At 40.7% G+C, this 24,646-nt stretch overlaps 1 protein-coding gene across 2 annotated transcripts in view; it reads right to left on the bottom strand.

The window, feature by feature from the left end:
* Positions 1 to 24,646, bottom strand: part of LOC132809026 (protein unc-13 homolog B-like) — a 577,546-nt gene that overhangs the window by 491,740 nt on the left and 61,160 nt on the right. For both annotated transcript variants that reach the window (XM_060822442.1, XM_060822515.1), the window contains exon 2: positions 12,247 to 12,276. In XM_060822442.1, coding sequence (XP_060678425.1) covers positions 12,247 to 12,276 — 30 coding nt within the window. The remainder of the gene's footprint in view (positions 1 to 12,246; positions 12,277 to 24,646) is intronic.

Raw genomic sequence — 24,646 nt, 5'->3', positions numbered from 1 at the left:
CTTTCTATCATGTTGTGTGCAATATCACCACACTAAATGGGACAGGCTTCAAGCAGATCTAGCAACTCAAGACAGGCATCCGTGAGGTGCTGTGGGCCATTAACACTGAAGTGGTCACTGGTCCCAAATTGCTCGCCCACTGTCACCTCCATCACTAGTATTGCCCTATTTCCCATGAGTAGGTCGGGTGTTGCCCCTTCCTGATTAGAACCCTGTATATATGGCTTGAGGAAACTTTACTGAACGCACTTAACAAATTCCACCCCATCTAAGTCTTTCATGCTGTGGTAGATCCAGCCTATGTTAGGAAAATTAAAGTCCCCTCCTATGACAACTCTATCTCCCCAATCTACCTGCATATTTGTTTCTCCAATTCCCATTGACGATTTGGGGACCCATAATACAACCCCAATAATGTCAGCATCCCCCTCTTATTTCTTAGCTCCACCAACAAAGCCTCACTGGATGGTTCTTCAGTTATTTCATCTCTGACTACATAATAATACTCACCTCAATGAAAAATGCAACCCACGCCCCTCCCCACTTTCCACCACTTGTCCACCTAAAACATCTGGCACATTAAGCTGCCAGTCCTGTCCTTCCCTTAGCTATGTTTCTGTAATGACTATAAAATCCCAGTCCCACATACCTATCCACGCCCTGAGTTCATCGACTTATCTGTTACCCCTCTTGTATTTAAATACATGGAATTTAATCCAACAGGCATTCCTCACTCCCTGTCATGTTCCAGCCTGACTTGTCTTTTCAACTTGCTATTTCTGATTACTGTATCTCCTTGCAACTTCATACTTACCTCCCTGCTGTTGAGAATCCAACCCGTCTGCCAACCTAGTTTAATCCCTCCCTAGGAGCACCAGCAAACCTGACTGCCAAGATATTGATCCCCCTCTAGTTCAGGTCATCTCTGCCCCAGAAAAGATCGCAATAATCTAAAAATCTGAAATCGTTGGCCCCTGCACCAATTATTTAGCCATGCATTCATCTGCCAAATTGTCCTGTTCTTACCCTCATTTGCACATGGCACTGGAAATACAGGAAGTTCTGGGATATTTGGCAGCGCCATTTGGCTATAACATCACTGAAGAATTAGGGAATGGTATTTTGGAGAATGCTTCCCTCCATTGGCAATTCCAGCAGGGATAGGGTTGTACTCTCTCTCTCTCTCTGGACATTACATTAATGTCAAAAGGGTTAAACTGTACTGTCTTTCTCCAGAAACTGACCATCCTGGAAATGGGTGGAGAAGACATTCATGCATGAATGTGGGTGACTCACACTTCAGTTGGGTAGCCATTTATTACTATTCTACTGCTACTATCAAATTAAACTCTCAATTAGGTTCCTTCCACTCAGAAATACTTTCATAGCCAACCCCAGCCAATCAAATTCATTTGCAAGATCATTCCCTGATACTAAAGTATAGCACACCTACTTTGTCTTTGGGGAATCACTGAGTCAGGAAATAGTTTGCGTAACAACTCCCCAGGATTAGTGCATTTACATTATCTCCGAATGACGTCAGCCTACCATTGTATCTGGGGTAACATGTGGTTATTGGGGGTTGGGGAGGAGTGGCTGGAGTACATGTGAGCATTACCAACTGACCTTTATAAAGGGGGCGCGTTTTCTTTGGTCGGGGTCTCTGACTCGACTTCACACACCTGTGAAAAGGGTCAAAGGGGTCACCTAGCTTGTACAAGCTTTAATAAACTTTCAACTATATGCAGAAGTTGGTGTGCGCAAAATGCATATCGTGTGTGACACCTTTGGAAAAGAATCTAACAGGGAAAGAATTAGGGAAAGGTATTTTGGAGAATGCTTACCTCCTTTGGCAACAGCGCAATTCCAGAGTGCCTGCACTTTTGTGCATGCATTGAACTTTCCGTGCCTTTCTCCATATGTGGTGTTCTTGACGTTCTGCGCATGCACTGCTGCCCACGCATGCACATGTCGGCGCTGGCCTTCATGCCGTTCTGCGCATGCGGGATGTTCCAGTCTTCTGCACACACACCAATGTGAGCTGCCGATACAGCAGCTTTCTATGAAAGGTACTGTACACAGAGCAGCTTTCTTACAGTATATTTAAAGAATGTAAATGTATCAAATTGACTTTTGTTTTGCTAATAAATGATTTCAACCTTCATTTAGGCTGTGCTATACTTTGAATTAGAATTTTAGATGATTTTTGAGGGATTGTGATTTTTTTTGCTGGTCTGCCCCTAAAGCAACTTTTCCCATCAGCCCCAATGTTTCTATTAAGTGATTTTCTATTAAGCTACGTTTCGGTGGAATGCAACTACGGTGTTTTAGGAGAACTCCCTGTAACCTAAAGATTATCACCTTTGAGGTCCTCTTTTTTAACTTTTTTCCCAGCTCTCTATAATCGCTCCACAGGACCTCATCCCTATTTCTACCTGTGTGACTTGCACCAACATGCACAATGACCTCTGGCAGCTCACTTTCCCCCTTGAGAATGTTCTGCAGCCGCTCTGAGATATCCTGAACCCTGGTACCTGGGAGACAACACCATCCTGGATTGCATTTGTGACCACAGAATCTCCTGTTTGTCCCCCTAACTATTGAGTCTCCTATCACTAGGGTCCTGTTTACCATTACTCTTTCCCGCTGTGCCCCAGAGCCAGTCGTAGCACACCGACCTGGCTGGTGCTGATTTGCCCTCAACAGTCATCCCTCCCAAAAGTATCCAAAATGGTATCCTTGTTTGAGGGAAAATGACCATAGGGGATTCCTGCACTCTTTGCCTATTCAATTTGCCTTTCCTGGTGGTTACCCAGCCACTTTCTGCCTGCACCTTAGTAAGATGGTCACACCTAAAACTCTTATCTACGATGTGCTCAGCATCTTGGATGATCCTGACTGCATCCACCTTCAGCTCCCTAACATGATCTCCCAGGAGCTGTTGCTGAGTGTACTTTCCGCAGACGTCATCATCAAAGATGATGGAATTCTCCCTGAGCTCCTACATACAGAAGGAACATGTTGAGAAAGTTTATAGCCTGAAACTTGTCCTTAAACATTTCGACTAAAATGCAATTTTGAATTATAGAACGACATTTGCTGCACACTAGAAAACAGACAGGCAGGGAGGGTAAGACAATTCAGAACATTTGCCTTAACATCAGTGAATCAGTTTAAACAGGTTACCAAGTGATAACATTCACAGCTGTTCCTTTGTGAAATTAATAACAATGTTTGATTCTGACCTCAAATCGAAACTCCGTATCAATTAACTTCTCTCCCGAATTATTGTCCTTCACCGTTATCTGTCTAGTTCAGAACATGCAGTGCATTTGTTAACTTTTTGTGTTTGTGACAGCACAGCTTTTGTAAACTTGTGTATAAAGGTAGTCTGTTTGTGATAGTACAACAGAGTAGCCTGCCAGGGCTCTTGAAGGAAGAACGATGTCCTTCTGTCCTCAGTTATTAGGATCCAGTTCACTTGACTTAAAAGGTATTAGTGTTATGTTGTAACAGTGATGATATTCGTAAATGAAGGGGATAATTAACATTAAACTAAATTGTCTGTAAGAGTTTTTTTTAATTCCAGACGACCAAAGGTACGATTTCTGTGACGAACCAAGACAGGCTTACAGGTTGAGTTCATAAGAAATTCCCTAGACTGTCTCAAATCTGTACTTAATCAATGTGACTGTCCTAACTGCATCTCAACTGCTCTCAGGCTAAAGAGAAAATTTAAAAGAAAAGAACTTTACCTAACCTTACCTGCACTTTTTGCTAAGCCATTGTTCACCTCACTCTCAATCCAAAGCCTTACTACTCACCCTGTCACCAAATTTTCAAACCAGACTTGGAGGGTTAATGATTATGATTTAAATGAGGTAAAGTGGAAAGTACATGAAAAAGAAGAATAGACAACCACATGACACTGAATCGTCTGTGAGAATTATGCTGTTGTGCAGTCATATGGGGCTACTTGGACTTGGTTCCAACTTTCAAACCTACAGTCATTACAAAATAGAGATTCAGCACATAATTTAGGTTCAGAATAGAATTAACATCAAGGACTTTGCCTCAAACAAATTTTCTTCATTGGGCACCTGATTGGGATTGTATTATAGACCTCCTAATAATCAGAGGGAAATTGAGAAACAAATTGTAAGGAGATCTCAGCTGTCTGTAAGAATAATAGGGTGATTATGGTAGGGGATTCTAACTTTCCAAACATAGACTGGGACTGCCACAGTGTTAAGGGTTTAGATGGACAGGAATTTGTTCAGTGTGTACAAGACAATTTTCTGATTCAGTATGTGGATGTACCTACTAGAGATGGTGCAAAACTTGACCTACTCTTGGGAAATAAGGCAGGGCAGGTGACAGAGGTGTCAGTGGGGGAGCACTTTGGGGCCAGCGACCATAATTCTATTCGTTTTAAAATAGTGATGGAAAAGGATAGACCAGATCTAAAAGTTGAAGACCTAAATTGGAGAAAGAACAATTTTGACAGTATTAGGCAAGAACGTTCGAAAGCTGATTGGGAACAGATGTTCACAGGTAAAGGGACAGCTGGAAATTGGGAAGCCTTCAGAAATGAGATAACAAAAATCCAGAGAAAGTATATTCCTGTTAGGGTGAAAGGAAAGAGTGGTAGGTATAGGGAATGCTGGATGACTAAAGAAATTGAGGGTTTGGTTGAGAAAAAGAAGGAAGCATATGAAGGTATAGACAGGATAGATCGAGTGAATCCTTAGAAGAGTAGACAGGCAGTAGGAGTATACTTAAAAGGGAAATCAGGAGGGAAAAAAAGGGAACATGAGATAGCTTTGGCAAATAGAATTAAGAAGAATCTAAAGGGTTTTTACAAATACGTTAAGGACAAAAGGGTAACTAGGGAGAAAATATGGCCCCTCAAAGATCAGCAAGGCAACCCGTCTGTGGAGCCGCAGAAAATGGGGGAGATACTAATGAGGTTGGAGGATTTGAGTTATAAGAGAGGCTGAACAGGCTGGGGCTGTTCTCCCTGGAGCGTCGGAGACTGAGGGGTGACCTTATTGGAGGTTTACAAAATTATGAGGGGCATGGATAGGATAAAAAGACGAAGTCTTCTCCCCGAGGTTGGGGAGTCCAAAACTAGAGGGCATAGGTTTAGTGTGAGAGGGGAATGATATAAAAGAGACCGAAGGGGCAACTTTTTCACACAGCAGGTGGTATGTGTATGGAATGAACTGCCAGAGGAAGTGGTGGAGGCTGGTACAATTGCAACATTTAAGAGGCATTTGGATGGGTATATGAATAGGAGGGGTTTGGAAGGATATGGGGCGGGTGCTGGCAGGTGGGACTAGGTTGGGTTGGGATATCTGGTCAGTATGGACGGGTTGGACCGAAGGGTCTGTTTCCATGCTGTACATCTCTATGACGCGATGACTATATGACTGGATTCATGAGACCAGTATCACTGAATCAGAGATAAAACTCAGAGTACCCTCATGACTAAGGTTCCCAACAGATATGTTTGTATATTATGTAAATAAAGCCAACAGACTCACTCCTTAGTTTGCATATATCTCTAATACACAGTCAGTTGTGTTATGATGTGGCTCTTCAATTGGAATTGGGTTCAACGTGATTGAAGAATTTAGACAGTTATTTGTAGATCGCAAACTTTCCTTGCCTGTATTGGCGATAACGTGATTCCAGTCCCATTAGTTTAAATGGCACAGCTATTGTGAGATTTTCTTATAACACAAGATCACACAAGAATGGGAATATTGCATTATATCAGATCCGACTGCATATATGTTCAGTAGATTAGGCTAATAAATTTTTATGCATCCAAGTGCACAGGTCTTGATTTTGATTGAACCTTAAAATGAACCAGTTAGGTATTTTCAACCGAACAACACAATACAATGACGCAGCCTCAATACCTCCCGCAATGAAAAATTCAACAAATTCTCAACCCTCAGAGACAAGATCCCTCCTCATCTGGGTCTCAAATCAACAATCCCTTATTCTGAAATTATGAACTCTGGTACTAGGCTCTTCCACAAAGGAAAGGGGCCCTAAGAATCTGATGTTTCAATAAAGAAACATGGAAGCAAGAATCAGCTATTCAGCTCTTCAAACCTGTTTCACCATTTTAGATGATCACGGCTGATCATTCAAATCTGTACTCTGTTCCCATTTTCTCCTACTATCCTTTGAACCCTGTAGTTGTAAGAACTATATCTACTTCGCTCTTGAAAACACTGACTGCTTTAGCCTCAATCAATTTTGTGGCAGAGAATTCCACAGGCTCACCACTCAATGGGTGAAGAGTTCTCTTTTCATTTCAGTCCTAAATTGCCTACTCCATTTACTTCGACTGTGACCCCGGTGCTCGACTCCTCAGTCATTAGTAACTTCTTTTCTGTGTTTACCCTATCTAGTCCTGTTAAAATTTTATAGGTTTGCTCTAGATCCCCCATTTTTTATTCTAAACTCCAGTGAACATATTCCGAACTAATCCAGTCTCTTTTCATATGTCAGTTCTTCCATCTTAAGAATCAATCTGGCAAAATTTCAGTGCACTCCCTCCAGCTCCTGAGACACCCTTCCTCAAATAATGAGACCAAAACTGCACACAACACTCCAGGATAGTCTCACTGAAGTCCTGTACAATTGCAGAGGACATGCCTGTTCCTTTACTAAAATCCTCTCGCTATAAAAGCCAACAAATCATTTGCCTTCTTCACAGCTTGCTACACCTGAATGCTTGCTTTCAGGTGACTGGTGTACTATGACACCAGGTCATGTTCCACCTCATCCTTTGCCAATAAAATCAAATGTTCAGATAATACTTTCCCTACCTGTTTCTGCCGATAAAGTGTGGCGCTGGAAACAGCACAGCCGGCTCAGCAAAATCTGATTAGCAAGATAGTCAACGTTTCGGAGCCTTATGCCTGAAATGTCGACTCTCTTGGTCCTCAGAGGCTGCCTAACCTGCTGTGCTTTTCCCAGTTTATCAACTCTGACATATCCAGCATCTGCATCTTCACAATCTCCTACTTCCTGTTTTTACCACAACAAGGATAACCTCACATGTATCCACACCATACATCATCTGGCATGCATTTTCCCACTCACTCAACTTGTTGAAATTACACTGAAGCATCTCCGCATCCTCTGCACAGGTCACCCTTCCACCCACCACTGTGTCATGTGAAAACTTAGAGATGTTACACCTTGTTCCCTCATCTAGATCATTTGCATATATTGTGAATAACTGGAATCCAAGCACTGATCTCCAAGGTTATTGTTAGTCACTGGTTGTCGCTTGTAAAAATATCTTCTTCCTTTGCTTCTCATCTGCCAACCAGTTCTCTATCTGTGTCAGTACATCATGTGCAATCCCATACGCCTGAACTTTATATGCTATTTTCTTACACAAGACTTTATCTAAAGCCATCAGCAAACAATATCTCCTAGCTCCCCCTCATCAACTCTAGTTGTTACATCCTCAAACAATTCTAATCGATTTGTCAAGCAGGATTTTCCTTTTGTAAATACAGGATGACTCTGTCTGATCACGTCATTGTTTTCCAAGTGCCCTATTAGTAAGTCTTATGATGGACTCTTGCACTTTCCCTCTTAGCAATGTCAGGCTGAGTGATCTATAGTTCCTTGTTTTCTCTCTACTTTTTTTTAAAATAATGAGTGACATCACCAACCTTCCAATCCATAGGAACTGCTCAAAGTCTATGGATTTCTGAGAGGTGAGCACATCCACTATTTCTAGGGCCAGCTTCTTCAGTACTGTAGGAGTTGGAATTTAGGACCATGGAGATTTAGCCCTTTTTAATCCCATTAATTCTTTCAACACCATTTCCTTACAAAAACTGATCTTCTTAAATCCCACCCCCTCACTAGACACTGTGTTCCTTCACATTTTTGGGACATTGATTCTGCCTTCACAAAGGATGATACAAATAAGTATGTATTTGGTTGATCGGGAATCTTTATTGCCCATTATAACTTCCCTTGCTTCTGACTGTACAGGATCTACATTTGTCTTCACTGAACCTTTTCTTTTCACAGGAGAAAAGGAGGACTGCAGATGCTGGAGTTCAGAATCAAAAACTATGGCGCTGGAAAAGCACAGCAGGTCAGGCAGCATCCAAGATCAGGAGAATCAACGTTTTGGGCAAGAGTACTTCATCAGCAATGTTGGGGGGGGGGGGGGGGGGAGCACAGAGATAAATCGGAGGGTGAGGTGGGGCTTGGGGGTGAGGTAGCTGGGAAGGCAATAGGTAGAAACAGATGGAGGGTAATGGTGATAGGTCGATGAGGAGGGTGGATAGATGGGAAGGATGATGGACGGATAGGACATTTCAAGGGGACAATGTTGAGTTGGAGGGTTGGATCTGGGATGAGGTGGGGGAGAAGGGAGATGAAGAAATTGGTGAAATCAACACTGATGCCATCATCAACCTATTGCCTTCCCAGCTACCTTCCCCTCTTCCTCCCCAGCCCCACTCCACCCTCCTAATTATCTCAGCCCCCTGCCCCTCCTATATTCCTGGTAAAGGGCTCATGCCCAAATCTCGAATCTCCTCCTCCTCGGTTGATGCCTGACCTGCTGTGCTTTTCCAGCGCCTTGCTTTTCAACTCTTTTTTTTTCTTCATAGACCTACTGAACCTCTTGCCATCAGTTGTACCTTTCCCCCAAGCTTACTTTCATACTTGTACTCTAGATTTCAGTAAAGGAGGATCAAAGAGATTGATTAAGAGGGGAAAATAAACTGCTCCCAATCCATCAGTGTCCCTGTATGTCCCTTCCTTGGATCTAACATTATCTCGAATTTCACTTGTTAATTACGGTTGGACTGTTTTATTTTTGTTGATACTGTGGTGCTGCAAAAGTACAGCAGGTCAGGCAGCATCCAAGGAACAGGATAATCGATGTTTCAGGCAACACCGTTTATCCTTACTGTAGTCTTCTTCTTTGAACCTCGTCCAATTATAAACCCAAAATAAAGGCCTCTCATACCCTAAGTGACAAAAATGGGATAAACGTTTTTTTCATTCACAGGTTTTCACTGGTTAGGCCAGCATTTATTGCCCATTCCAAACTGTGAAGAGTCAACCACACTGCTGTTGACCATGTAGACCAGACCAGGTAAGGGTGACAGATTTCCTTCCCTGTAGGATGTTAATAAACGTTAAAAAGGTAGTTGGAATTTTCATGACAAATCAGCCATGGTTTCATGGTGAGCCTGAGACTCTTATTTCCAGATATCTTTTTCAAAATTTAATTCAAACTCCTCCATCTGCCATGACAAGATTTTGGGCAGCATGGTGGCACAGTGGTTACCACTGTTGCCTCACAGCGCCAGACACCCGTGTTCAATTCCTGCCTCAGGCGACTGACTGTGTGGAGTTTGCATCTTCTCCCCGTGTCTGCGTGGGTTTCCTCCGGGTGCTCCGGTTTCCTCCCACAGTCCAAAAATGTGCAGGTTAGATGAACTGGCCATGCTAAATTGCCCGTAGTGTTAGGTGAAGGGGTAAATGTAGGGGAATGGGTCTGGGTGGGTTGCGCTTCGGGGGTCGGTGTGGACTTGTTAGGCTGAAGAGCCTGCTTCCACACTGTAAGTAATCTAATCTAATCAAACCCAGATCCCCAGAACATTACCTGGGTCTCTTGATTAATATCCTGGCAATAAAACCACGAGGCCATTGCCTCCCCAATATTCACTTGATCAGCTACTTTTTCTTGCCTCGTGTCACTTTTGAATCCTGATATTACCTCAAGAGCTCCACCTTTGGATTCAATGAAGGTTTGCTCCTCCTGCTGTTCTCACTGAGCTCGACCTGGAAATCAGTTTTATTGGGATGCCCTGCTACCACCACTCTCCCACAGGCTTGCTCCTCTCCCAACTCCCACCATTTGTTCTTCTAAACTCTAATGAGTACAAGCGTAAGCTACCCTAACATTTTTCAAAAGATAATTCCACCAGACTCAGAATTAACCCAATGAACTTTCTCTAGACTGCCTTCAGACTAGAACACATATCCTCATATAAAGGGTCCAAATCTGTTCACATATTCCACTTGTCATGTGGCAAGTGCCCTGCATTGTTTTAGCCAGACCTCCATATTTTTATATTCCAATCCCTTTGAAATAAAAGCAGACCTTCCATTTACCTTCCCCACTACCCAATGGATTTAGAATTTGCATGATTTATGCACAAGTTCCCTTTCTCTCTCAGATTTCAATACCACTTGTTCTGGGCACCATGCAACAACACAAAAAACTCATCACCCACACAACTGTTAGGCAGGAATCCCCAAAATGTCTCATTAAGCAATCGTCACCCATACAGAACAAGGTAGTCTGCATGATCAATGCTCTATTCACCACCCTAGCACAATGACTGCAATATGCAACATCCATAAAATATACTGAAGCAACTTAAAAAGGTTCTTTTTCAATCTCACCATACAAAGCTATTATCTCTACCACCCAGAAAGCTAGGACAGCAGGTTTATGGGAACACCACTCATTCAACTTCCCTCCAAGTCACACACCATCTTAACATTGAAATACGTTACCTTTCTTTCATAATTGCTTGATGAAAAATTTTGGCACTTTCTGCCTAATAGTCTTGCAGGAGTACTGACATCACAAGGACTATGTTAGTTTAACTACAGGCACACTACCACCTTCGCAAAGACAACTGTGAATTAACAAAAAGACTCTTGCCATGCCAGGGATATCCACATCCTAGCAATAAATTTTCAATTACTCAGAATGAAAGTTGCATTTGTACTTGTGTAATATTAATTTTGCACATGAATTGCTTAATGCACCTCATGTTTGAACAATAGTCCTGGCAATTCTTCCAAGATATACACTTACTGAAGATCTTTTGATAACCAGACATCAATTTGATGCAAATCGATTTTATCGTATTTATAAGATCTTAAGTGCAAACGCAACTCAATGCTGGTTAAGCTAGAGGGCTGTATTTTTAATAACAATGCCAACACATTACAAAATAAGTATGCAAGGTAAATACCAGCAATTTACTGCCCATTCACGAGTTTAGTGGTTGAAGTTAGATTTACAATGAGTGTTTTGATTCTACTTTTGTGAGGAAATATCCAAGTAATCCTTTCAGGAAGGCAGAATGGCAAGTTGCAGATGACAATTTAATTTGAATATTTGTTCTGCCAGTTTAATAAAAATTTGATGTAAAAATTAACACAAAGCATTCTTCAAAATCGACTTTTTTTACACAACTCAATTTCACATCATCTTCTTTAAAGTCAGATGAAATTATTCACAGCAGACTGCCTCAGACTATTATTCAGCAGTCATTCGGTTGTACATGCACGTAACAGGAATCATTTACTGATGTCTATTAAATGGCCTTAAAATAGTGTAGTATGGGCATCTGTATGACAAGCTGTCCTGAAATTTCCATTGAATTTTCACAGCATTCATTAACAATAGTTAAGAATGCAGATTTCACGGACTTTCCTCTGCTTGTTTTATTCCTAAAGCTAACTTTAATTTGTTAACCAGAAAAATTAAAATATAGTCATAATCAGTCCGTATCGTTCTGCCCTAAATTGTGACAATTAGCGGTTTGAGTGAAGAACGATCAGACTGAATATGAATAATTGACAAACTGAATTTTAATTCTATTTATATTAGGAAAATCAATCAGAGGACAGTTTCCTTGAAGAAATTGTCCCTTTCATAGATGTCATGAAAAGTATGCAATTGTCAATCGTAGCAATTAGAGTGAAGCATTTGAATTGCAATTTATACATATTATAGATTCACAAGATTGCTAAAGGCTGACATATTGAAACATCGGAGGAAGGTGACCAATAGGTAACCTTTCTAAAAAAAATTGTTCAAAATTAGAGTTACTTAAGAAATGTCTGCACATTCTAGTTCAAATCTCCAAGTTAACTTAATCTCATGTTGGAGTACAGTTCCAAAATGCTAATAACTCTATGGTACCTCATTTGCAAATATGTGGGTGCCAGTCAATACAGTTTGTTTTGGTATTCTACTTCATACCCTAATGATTTAACCAGAGGTGACGGGCATGGAAACACAGCATTGCTTTAATTGTAACTTTCGTGAGAAAATAGTTATTCTACTAAAACAATTCAGTGCAATTTTAAAAAGGTAATATTACAAAACAAACAATATCACAAAGAATTGGACTTAATCAAATATACAAGTCTTACCTGGAGGTCCGCTAAGGCTGGCTTTCTTAACTACAAAGGAAGGGCAAAGAGAAGGAAGAAAAAAAAGAGAAACATTAGCTCAAAGCAAAAATTATTTTACACCGACATCACTAATGCAGTGAACAAACAAAGTCATTGTACAAGAAATCAATCATCTTTTGAAATTGGTCAATTGACCTGGCACGTTTAAAGTGTGTTTAAGATTAGGAGAAACATTGATAAGATGCCTAAAAAGCAGATTTGACAAAGGGTCAAGAAGGCTAGGGTACAGTATTAAAAGAAGGTTGAGAGAGGTTTTCAGGAAAAAAGTCCTGTCACCCAGAAGACTGTGGTAGTGGTTAACCTCACAACCTTTAAGCAGTACTTCTTGGATGAACATTTCAAATGTCATAACAATCAAAAGTATGGGCCAAGTGCAGGAAGTGAGATGAGTGCAGGTTGCAGTGTATTTTTAGTGATACAAACTCGATGGGCTAAAGAGTGTCTTATATGCTGTATGAATCTATGAGCTTCTCCCAAGAAAAGCTGAACAGCTATATGGTCAGAATGAGATTATGTGGAAAGAACAAGTTAATTTGTAATTTGAACATTATCTCGGTGGTCCTTTTGGCAGCCAAGCCACAATGTTGTTGTAGTCTGTCAATTGGTAAGGTCCTCGAGAGTGTTGCTGAACAAAGAGATCTTAGAGTGCAGGTTCATAGCTTCTTCAAAGTGGAATCACAGATATATAGGGTATTGAAAGCAGGTGTCTGGTATGCTTCCCTTTATTGGTCAGAGTATTGAGTACAGGTGTTGGGAGGTCATGTTGTAGCTGTACAGGACATTGATTTGGTCACTTTTGAAGTACTGTGCACAATTCTGATCTTGTTCCTATGGGAAGAACGTTGTGAAACTTGAAAAGGGTTGAGAATAGATTTACAAAGATGTTGCCAGGGTTGAAGTCACCTTATTCGGCGTTTTCTCCCCACCAATAGCAACACAGACACCGAGCAGATTGGGAGGCAGATTTTGGAAAGATGCAGAAGTAACAGGGTTATCATCATGGGGGACTTCAACTTCTCTAATATTGACTGGAACCTCCTTTGTGCAAATCATTTGGATGGAATAGGTTTTGTCAGTGTGTCCTGGAAGGATTCCTGACTCAGAATGTAGATAGACCGACTAGACAGGAGGCCAGATTGGATTTGGTGCTTGGCAACAAACGAGATCAGGTGTCAGATCTCAGTGGGAGTGCATTTCAGCAATAGTGATCACAACTCCCTCCAACTTTACTATGGTGGTGGAGAGGGAAGGGAGTAGACATTGTGGCAAAGTTTTTAATTGGGGGAGGGGTAATTGCAATGCTATTAGGCATGAACTGTGGAGCATAAACTGGGAACACGTTCTCAGGGAAATGCACAACAGAAATGTGAAGGTTGAACAGTGCTGGATAGGTTTGTCCCACTGAGGCAAGGAAAGGATGGTAGGGCAAAGGAACCTTGGAACATCTAGTCAAGAGGAAGAATGGAAGCTTACTTAAGGTTGAGGAAGCAAGGATCAGACAGCACTCTACAGGGTTACAAGGTAGCCAAGAAGGAACTGAAGAATGGATGTAGGAGAGTTGGAAGGGGCATGAAAAAGCCTTGGCGGGTAGAATTAAGGAACATCCCAAGGCGCTCTACACTTATGTGAGGAACGAGAGGATGGCCAGATTGAGGGTAGGGCCGATCAGGGATAGTGAAGAGAACTTGTGCCTGGAGTCACAGGATGTAGGGGATGTCCCTAGTGAATCCTTTACTTCAGTATTCACTATTGAGAGGGATCATGTCATTTGGGATTACAGTGTGAAACAGGCTGATACACTCAAAAAAGTTGATATAAAGAAGGAGGATGCGCTGGAAATTTTGAAAAACACGAGGACACCTAAGTCCCCTGGGTCAGACGGGATATACCCAAGGTTACTAAGGGAAGTAAGGGAAGAGATTGCTGTGCCTTTGGCGATGATCTTTGCGTCCTCACTGTCCACTGGAGTACTACTAGATGATTTGAGGTGGCAAATATTATTTCCTTGTTCAATAAAAGGAATAAGGACAACCCGGGTATTACGTATCAGTCTTGCATCTATGGTGGGAAAATTATGGGAGAGGACTCAGAGACAGGATTTATGATTTTTTGGAAAAGCATAGTTTGATTAGAGATAAGTCAGCATGGCTTTGAGGGACAGGTCATGCCTCACAAGCCTCATTCAATTATTTGAGGATGTGACAAATCACAGTGATGAAGGTAAAGAAGTAGATGCGGTGCACATAGATTTCAGCAAGGCATTTGATAAATTTCCCCGTGATTAATCATTCAAAAAGTGAGGCAGCATAGGGTGTAGGGAAATATAGCTTTCTGAATACAGAATTGTCTGGCCCATAGAAGACAGAGAGTGGCAGTAAATAGAAAGTATTCAGTCTGGAGCTCGGTGACCAGTGGTACTCCGCAGGGATCTGTTCAGGGACCTCTGCTCTTTGTGATTTCTATAAAAGGACTTGGATGAGGAAGCGGAAAGGTAGGTTACTAAGTTTTCCAATGACACAAAGGGTGGTGGAGTTGTGGATAGCGTGGATGGCTGTTGTGGGTTACAAAATGACACTGGCAGGATGCAGAGCTGGGCTGAGAAGTGCCAGATGGAGTTCAACCTGGAAAAGTGTGAAGTGATTCATTTTGGAAGGTCAAATTTAAATGCTGATTACAGGTTAAAGGCAGTATGGAGGAACAGAGGGATCTTGGGGCCATGTCCGAAGATCCCTCAAAGTTGCTTCCCAAGTTGATAGGGATGTTAAGAAGGCGTATGGTGTGCTGGGTTTTATTAGCATAGGGATTAAGTTTAAGAGCTACATGGTTATGCCGCAGCTCTATAAAGCCCGAGTGATATCACACTTGGACTATTGTGTTCAGTTTGGGTCGTTTCGTGTAAGGAAGAATATGGATGTTTTAGAGAGGTTGCAGAGGAGATTTACCAGGACTAGATAGTATGTCTTATGAAGAAAGACTAAGGAGGCTATGGCTTTCTCATTGGAGCAAAGGAGGACGAAATGTGACTTGATAGAGATGTACAAGATGTTGAGAGGCATAGACAGAGGTGAAAAGCCAGGGACTTTTTCCCAGGGTGGAAATGGCTATCACATGGGGGCATAATTTGAAGGTGATTGGAGGAAGGCTTAGGAGAGGTAGGTTCTTGATAGAATGGTGGGTGCGTGGAATGCATTGCCGACAGTGCTAGTAGAATCAAATAAAATAGAGACATTTAAATGACTCTTAGATAGGCGCATGAAAATAGTGCAATGAAGGGTATGTAGGTTAGTTTGATCTTAGAGTAGGTTAAAAGGTTGGCACAATATCGGGGGCTGAAGGGCCTTTACTGTTCTGTTCTATGTTTGTATTAGAGGGAGAGGCTAAACAGGCTGGGGCTATTTTCCCTGAAGCGGAGGGTGAAGGGTGATCTTATTGAGGATGGGGGAGGCTAAATCTAGACAGCATAGGTTTAAAGTGAGAGGGTAAACATATAAAAAGGGACCCAAGGGGCAACACTTTCAGGCAGAGGATGGTGCATGTGTGAAATAAACTGCCAGAGGAAGTGGTGAAGACTGATACAACTACAAGTTTTAGAAGACATCTAGATGGGTATATGAAGAGAAAGTGTTTAGAGGGATGTGGGCCAAATACTGACAAATGGGACTAGATTAATTTAGGATATCTGGTCAGCATGGATGATTTGGACCAAAGGGTCTACTTCTGTGCTGTATATCCCTATGACCAGGATGGTCTTCAAGCCATATCTTCTACTGCTCCCAATTCAACATCACTTATTTAGTTCAATTTGTTAAATCACTTTTCATGTAAACTTTGTTTCAAATTACTGAATAATCTGGATATGAAAAATGACAAAACAATAAAACATCAGATGTCAATGGCATTGCCCTTCAAAGGCTTTACATGTAAAATAAGTGAGTGGAACACAGCTGATTTAGTGGTGCTAGTTAGTAAGACAAAGTGAGGACCATAGATGCTGGGGATGAGAGTCAAAAAGTTTGGTGCTGGAACAGATGCTGCCTGACCTGCAGTGCTCTTCCAGCGCCACACTTTGACACTGGTAGGAGTTAATAGATGAGAAAGACCACATTGTACATAATGGGCTTTGCTTGTAAATATTTACAAGACTACACAGGTGAGCACTGATGGTGGTTAGTAGTTAAAGGAAAAAAATGCAAAAACGTATTTATGTTGATTTTGGTAACTGGAGAATTGCTCAGCTGTGCGTGATAGCACTTTTGGGTGCAAAGAAAAAAAAATGACAAAATGCCATTCACGTGTGTGATATGACTTACAGATGGAAAAGAAAAAGAAGGTCACAACCAGATGTGGTAGGGCTCCTGTGCACAGTGGTCGTGTCCTTATCTCAGAACCAGGAGACCAGTGTTCAAGTTCCACCTGCTCCAGAGGTGTGTCAAAACAATGTGAACAAGTTGATTAAAAAATCTATTTTTATTTGAAAAAAACAAGATTGGGATTTTAACAGTTAAAAATTGCAAAAGACATGCATGCTTGGTTCCCCCAAAACCATCATTCTGTTCAAGAACTCAAATGAAATCATTCATTTGTGGAAGTCATTATTTAAATTTTTCATTAATAACATTTTACAAGAACTTTAATGATGTATAAATTCAATTATGCTCAAAAGATAGGCACAAGGGGATAGATCTTGCATTCCAGATGCTTATTAATACCATCAGAAGCAATACATATTGTAATAAACAAGCAGCACAAATATGAAATCAGCTCAATGCACCATATTCATTAGACAAATTTGTTTAGTTGGACTGGTATCAGGCATCTTTCATGACACCTACAGACACACAGCATCTTTTAAAGGGGAGATGTACTCTGGCTACAGTCAACAGAAAACATAAAAAAGCACAGGGTGTAAAACTTGGAGACTGGATCCACACAATCCTCGGATGCAGTCTTGAAGATCCAGAAGCAATCATTTAAAGTACAAGATGCTCTTCTTACCCAAGGAATAATTAACCCTCCAGGCAGAAACTCTACTGCCAATCAGAAGAATTCAGAATTGCCTCATACCAAAAATTTAACTCCAAGGACATGACTGTAAAGCCTCAAATTGTCAGCAGTTTCAATGCTTCAAACAAAACATACTGGTCGTCATGAGCAGGACAGCCTCAAGAGCCACAGTGACTGACAGTTACAGGCACTACTAATACTCCGGTGTATGCTTGAGATGTCACTGCAACTTGGTGATCACCTCCTTTGTGGAACAAGGACAACTTACATGTTGAGCCAGTGATGCTAAAGTAATGCAATGCATTCACCTGTACTTAGTGCCATGAAGTTTCACTGTGGGTTTTGCCTCATATTGTGCCCTTATTCTGCATTTCCCTAATTGTGCAGCAGCCCCTGGTTCGATCTTCTTTCCTGTTAACTTCTAATTCATCTCACACCTTGGGCATACTGAAAAGATCTCTTCACCGGAGCAAAGTAAAATTTGACACTGAGCCACAGAAAGTAATTGTATGGACAGATAAACAAAAGCTTGACTGAAAAAGATACATTTAAAGTAGTGCCTAAAGAGGAAAGGAATAAATGTGACAGAAATCTAAGGAGGAAATTCCAGACCTTGGCAGCTGAAGGTACAGATACCAATGGTGGAACAATTAAAATTGGGGACATTAAAGATGCCAAACTTATCTCAGGTATTGTGGAACTGGTTAACGTTACAGAAGATTGAGACCATGGAAAGATCTGAAACAGGGAGTGAGGTTTAAATTTAAGACACTGACTTCTGGTTTAGCAACAAATGTGAATAAACTAAAAGGGTGATGGGAGAACATCGTTTGATGCAAGTTAATACTAAAATATGCTGTCCATGAATTGTGTTTATATTTTGTATTGCATGTTCATGCAGTGTATAATTTGGAAGAGTGATCAGAAAGGTGTTAAAATAAGAATTCTAGGCATACATGAGTATTTCAGCAATAGATGAGCTAAGGCAGTGACAGATCAGGCATTGTTACAGCATAGAAACAACCTCAGTGATGGTGGGAATTGACGGGTGTAAACTAATCTCAGGGTCAAGTGCAAGACCAAGATTGCCAACAATCTAGTTCAACTTCAAATACAAGCAGTGGGACAGAGACAACTGTAGGTAATCAAGATTGTTGCAGAGACCAAAATCTCAATGTCCCTTTGGTCTTCACAATACTTAGTTCAAGAAACCTCTTTACTTTTTTACTTTTCCAGTACTACATGTATGGCACACAGTTTGACAATTTAAAGACAACATATAGATCAAGTGAGGTCATAGTAGAGTTGGTTTTGCTCACTTCCAAATTTCTGCACAAACAAATTTCTCTCAGACCAAGCAGCACGAGTGACACTTACTTGAAAAAGTGCATTCCTGGGACAGAGCTGAGGCCTCAGAGCTGGGCAAGCTGCTACAAGAGTGATGAGGAAGAAGATGACAAAAAAAGTGCTTTAAGAGGGAACAGATACAGAACAATTCTCCAGTCTGACCTTCCACGAAGGATCAATGTGAGATACATCTGATTCTTAAGTACACCCTCACTGAAGTCTGGCAGATGATTAGTGGAAGGCAAGTCATCAGCCTTCAAATGCTATATTATAGTTTAATCCTAAAATGTGATTCCAAATTTGACCACTGTTTCCATACTTAAAAGACTGGGTTCCAATCCCTTTGTAAAGCCTTATGTCAAAAAATACTGAACGTCTCAAAACTCCTTGACACAGACTGTAATTGCTTTGCAGATTTACAAATGCAAAAAGCATTTTTTCAACACGCACTATTCCACCTTCTTCTGTATCATGTGCCAAACTGCTTATCTTAATTCTCTCCAGAAGTGAAGGTGACCTCATCCTCTAGAAATGTCACACTGATAGTATATTTCCGTCCCTGCCCTGGCTACAATACACATGCTTACTATTACTGAGTGGAGATTCCATTTCTTGTTTGTCCTCCAAGATATACAATCTTAGAATCTGAAACAGTGACCTTCAGTTTCCCTCCATTGGAAATTTCTTTGTAGTCTTTTTCTGTTGTTTTTCCAGGTTTTGAATGTGGAAAGTAAGTGGAAGTGGAGAGGGGAGGGAAAAATGCACTTCTTATACGGTTTCCCTTTTATATCAGGATAGATTGTGGGATGAGGAGAAAGCAATGTTTCAACATATACCTATTTTCTGCTACGATTAAAAACACCGGTGTAGAGTTCTTCAATTGTGTGACCTTAACCATGAGTGTCAGAAAGAGTTACACCTGAAACATTGATTCTCCTGCCCCTCTGATGCTCCCTGACTTGCTGTGCTTTTCCCGTGCCACACTTTGACTCCACTTTCTTGTCAGTTCGACTGTTAAGTTACAGAACTGATTTTATTTTATTTATTTTCACCATATTTTGTAATAAAACAGGTGTGACAAGTTTTTCTATAGGTTTGCCATCTGAAAACATAGGTAAAAACAAGGGCTGCAGATGCTGGAAACCAGATTCAAGATTAAAGTGGTGCTGGAAAAGGTACGGAGGGAAGGTGTTATGAGGGAAGGCTGAGGGACTGGAGGCTGTTTTCATTAGAGAGAAGGTTGAGAGGTGACTTAATTGAGACATAAGATAATCAGAGGGTTAAATAGGGGGAACAGCGAGAGCCTCTTTCCTCAGATGGTGATGGCTAGCATAAGCAGATGTAGTTTTAATTTGAGGGGTGATAGATGTAGGACAGATGTCAGAGGTAGTTTCTTTACTCAGCGTGATAGGGGCATGGAACACCCTGCCTGCAACAGTAGTAGACTCTCCAACTTTAAATGCATTTAAACGGTTACTAGATAAACATATGGATGAAAATGGAAGTGTAGGTTAGATGGGCTTCAGATTGGTTCCACAGATCGACGCAACATCAAGGATCGAAGGGTTTGTACTGCACTGTAATGTTCTGTGTTCTAAACGTAAAGTGCTGAGGATGATGGAGATCTAAAATAAAAACAAACTGCTTGAGAAACTTAGCACGCCAAGAACATGACAACTCATTGAAACATTTCTCTATAGTTATGGAATAAGCCACAAATTCATCTCATGGAGTTACAACTTCCAGTTGCTGTATAACAAAAAGAAAGAAACAAAATGAGCAAAAGAGGAAAATAAATCAGCAAATTAGGTCCAAGGAGATGGCTTGGAGTCCGAGGAGGAAATGTGGAGAGGGAAGGATGAAAATATCCATCAAACCAACAATAGATTCCATGAATAAAGGCACAGGTTCTGTTAGCCCCAAAGAAAATAAACTAGAACACAAAGCTTGGATCTCTAACTGTCAAGAAGCACAACTGTAAATAGCACAAACTGTAAATAATCCTGGGTCACAAAGGAACATGGATGTAGATATTGTAAGAGGCAAGTCTTCTCAGATCCAGTACTTTGTTCCAGGAATTTCTTGGGGTAAGATTTTATTTTTAAAATCAACCCGCTCAGAAGTTTTATTAAGCACCTCTAGAGTCAGAGGGACTTGAATCTAAGCCTCCTAGCCCAAAGATAGGGACACTACCACTGTCCCACAAGAGCTCTTGTCTAGATTGTCTTCGGCTGCTTCATCAATGATCTTCTCTCCATCATAAAAATCAAAAGTGGAAGCTCTGCAACATTCACATCCTCTGACACTGTAGCAGTCAACATCCATATGTAGTAAGACATCAACAGCATTCAAGTTTAGGCTTCTAAGTGGCAAGTAAAATCCATGCCACACAAGTACCAAACCGTGACTATCTCCAGCAAAAGAGAATCTAATCATTTCTGTTAATATTCAGTGACAATTTTACTCTCCTTCAATTTACAACATCCTGGCGGTTACTAATTACTAGAAACTGAACAGGACCAGCCATATAAATATTGTGGCTACAAGAGCTGGTCTGATGCATGATGTTCTGTGTCAAGTAACTCAACTATCTCCCCATTGCCTATTCACCATCTACAAGGTGCAACTCAGGGATGCGATGGAATATTCTCCATTTGACTGGTTGAATGCAGGTCCAACAACACTCAAACAGCTCGACACCTTTCAGGCAACCAGCCTGCATCATCAAGATCCTATTGACCATACTAACATTCATTCCCAAAGATTAGTAGCATTGCAACACCACACCAAGGCTTCCTCAGGAGCATCTTCCAAATACACACCCACTAGCATTTAGTAGGACACAGACACATGAGGAAGCACCACCTTGAAGTTCCAAACTATGCACTATCTTGACTTAAAAAGACCACCGCAGCTGAGCTGTCAATATTATGGCATTCGGGAGGGCGTTCCAACTTGGGTGTACTGACACTCCATCTACAACCTTCTCAAGGTGGAACAATGAACAATAATTACTTTGTCTACAAATCATTACACGATTTCAAATAAATATATTAAGTGAAGATATGGAGTAATCATTAAGCAAATTGACAGCTGCAACTTCCCAGAACAATAATTGCTTCCACATCATCAAAAGTAATAACACTAAATCCCAGTCATTAGTCACAGGTTTACAATAGTGGTACAAACTGCAATCACAGACATGCAGCAATGTTGAGAATTTTGCATGAATTTTGAAACCAAATTCCCCCAGTCTTTGCACATGGACAGTATAGATATTGGATTGAATTGGATTGGCTTGGTGGGGGGGGAGGGGGGGTGCACGTTTGACAAGAGCTTCAGACCAACAGTAACCATTAATGAAAATTACAGCATTATACATTATTGTTCAATGCACAACTGACTGGCAGCACTTCATTTAGTCGTAACACTAGGTCACAACACAATTTTGCAACATCCTGTTATAAATCTGAACTGAAGCAACTAATTAGCATTAAATTACCACTAATTTGTTTTCAGTACGACTCCCTCAACTGCCAGAAGTCCCATTCTTACAATTATTTTGGCACAGTGGTTAGCACTGCTACCTCACAGCACCAGAGACCCAGGTTCAATTCCTACCTCGGGCAACTGTCTGCGTGGAGTTTGCACATTCTCCCTGTTGCCTGCGTGGGTTTCCTCCGGGTGCTCCGGTTTCCTCCCACAGTCCAAAGATGTGCAGGTTAGGTGAATTGGCCATGCTAAACTGCCCATAATGTTAGAAGAAGGGGTAAATGTAGGGGAATATGTCTGGGTGGGTTGCTCTTCAGAGGGTCGGTGTGAACTTGTTGGGTCGAAGGGCCTGTTTCCACACTAAATAATCTAATCTAATATAAACTAAAATATTAGTGTTGATCTCTCTCTGGATTCCACAATTCCGCATTTCAGCATTGAAACCATTTGGGCCAGTGATGCAAGATCTCTGTGGAGCTATCCCTGCAGCCTGCAAATTTAATTATCTTCAAGTGCCCCTTCAAACTTTAAAATAATCCACTAAGGCAACTGTTATGCTCTGACTAAAAAGGTTCTTCCTCATGTACCTTCTGTATCTTTTACCCAAAATCTCCCACCTGTGTATCCTAGTTATTATAACAAGCAACTAAATAAAAACTTTAAAAAACTGCAGATCCTGGAAGTTTGAAACAACAACAGAAATTGCTGGAAAATCCCAGCAGATCTGGCAGAACCTATGAGAAGAATTAGAGTTAATGTTTCTGGTCCAATGGCCGTTCTTCAGAACCCCTGAAGTTCGTCAGTTCTAATTAGCCAGAACTAAATGGGAATAGTTTTTCTTTTTCTACCTTATCCAGACCTACAATAATCTTGTACATCTGTGTGGTAACCAGAAATGTATGCAATACTTTATGAAGCTTTGTGAAGGTTAAGCTTAAAATCCTGCATTTGTCATCAATACCTTCATTAATGAAGCCTAGGATCTGATATACTTATGCTAATTATTCTCTCAACTCACCCTCTGCAGTCAAAGATATATACATTTGGACTTCAGGTTCTTCTATACCAGTATAGTTCTAAACGGTATACAGTTAAATCAACCTTGCCTCTCCCTAACACTAAAATGTTTAACACTAAAACGTATTGCCTCATAGTTCTCTGCACTAAGTTCAATTTACTGCTCGCTAATTTATGCGCTGTTGCAGTCGATTGTCATCATTGTTGCTGGTTGTCACAATTCCAAGTTGGTTAGCACTGGCAAATTTTGAAAGTTTCACTGTTCCTGTAGTTGCTGTTATATTACAATTAGGGTGGCAGAAAAGCAGAGAACATGATAAACTGTGAGTGAACAGAAGTTAATGGAATAGATAGATGGTCGGGTTGAATAGTTAGTTTCAAAATATGTTTTTGAACAAGACAGTGAGGGCGAGATGTAATATTACAACACAGTAAAACTCAATAGAGATTCTTCACAGAATACCAAAAGAATTTGCAGTAGTTCCATTTAGTTCCTTCTAGCCCATTCCACCATTCAAGAAACATCATAGTTAATCTTCACTAAATCCACCTATGCATACTCCTCCCATATCCCTTAAGTGTCCAAAAATCTATTGATTTCTGCTTTGAATATGCTCAACCATGTTCTGGAGAAGAACATTACTGTCTCCATAAGAGATTCTAGATTCCCTTTTTAAAATCAAACCAGATTGGATTGTTGTAAATATTCAAATAAACCTTTCTACAGTTTCAACTGTATCAATTTAAATGTTCATAATTTATCTGTAAAAGACCATTTTATTTGATTTTCTCTATTTCTGATTATGTACTCAAAGTAAAAAGACTGCTTTAAAACTAAGAATTGAAGACGGAATTGATTCACTTTTAAAAATGAGTTACTGAAACTCTTTCTTTGTTTTAGACTGTTGCTCAAGCAATGGGGAAGGCTATTTGTAAATGGTTGATACCTGGGTATACATGTAGAAGGGAGGAATTTGGTCAGCCATAAAAATAGCTGATTGGATACAATTAGAGAAACCAGTCACAGCTACCAAAGGTCATCAGCCTGACTACAATTGTGATTGGTTCCTGGGTAGGCTGATCAGTGTTAACAATTTAGTGAGACAGCCTTTAGACCGCTGAAAGGCAGGTAGTCTGATGACTCTTCCTGCAGTAAAATTAACTAGTTAAAGGATGTCAGTTATTTTCTCCAATCAGTTGCTCTAAGCTTGGTATTTAACCAGTAATATATAGACTTTATGGCTGGTGCACCCATCATCCTGCATCTCCTGTACAGAAGTGAAAGAACCGAGAGAAATAAAATCAAAGAAAATAAGCTCTACCAAGTACAAAACCTCTCAAAGATTTAAAGGGGTTTTAATTTTTACGTGAGCCATATATTCATAGTTCATAGCTATTTACTTGTGTTTGGAATTAATTTGTTTACTTTAAGTAGTAATTCTTGTCAAGTACAGAAATCTGGTCAGTGCTTTCTGCTAAGTTCATCCGAACAAACACA

Source organism: Hemiscyllium ocellatum, chromosome 1 (assembly GCF_020745735.1).
Source record: "Hemiscyllium ocellatum isolate sHemOce1 chromosome 1, sHemOce1.pat.X.cur, whole genome shotgun sequence".
NCBI lineage: Eukaryota > Metazoa > Chordata > Chondrichthyes > Orectolobiformes > Hemiscylliidae > Hemiscyllium > Hemiscyllium ocellatum.
This window is presented reverse-complemented; position numbering and strand designations above follow the sequence as displayed.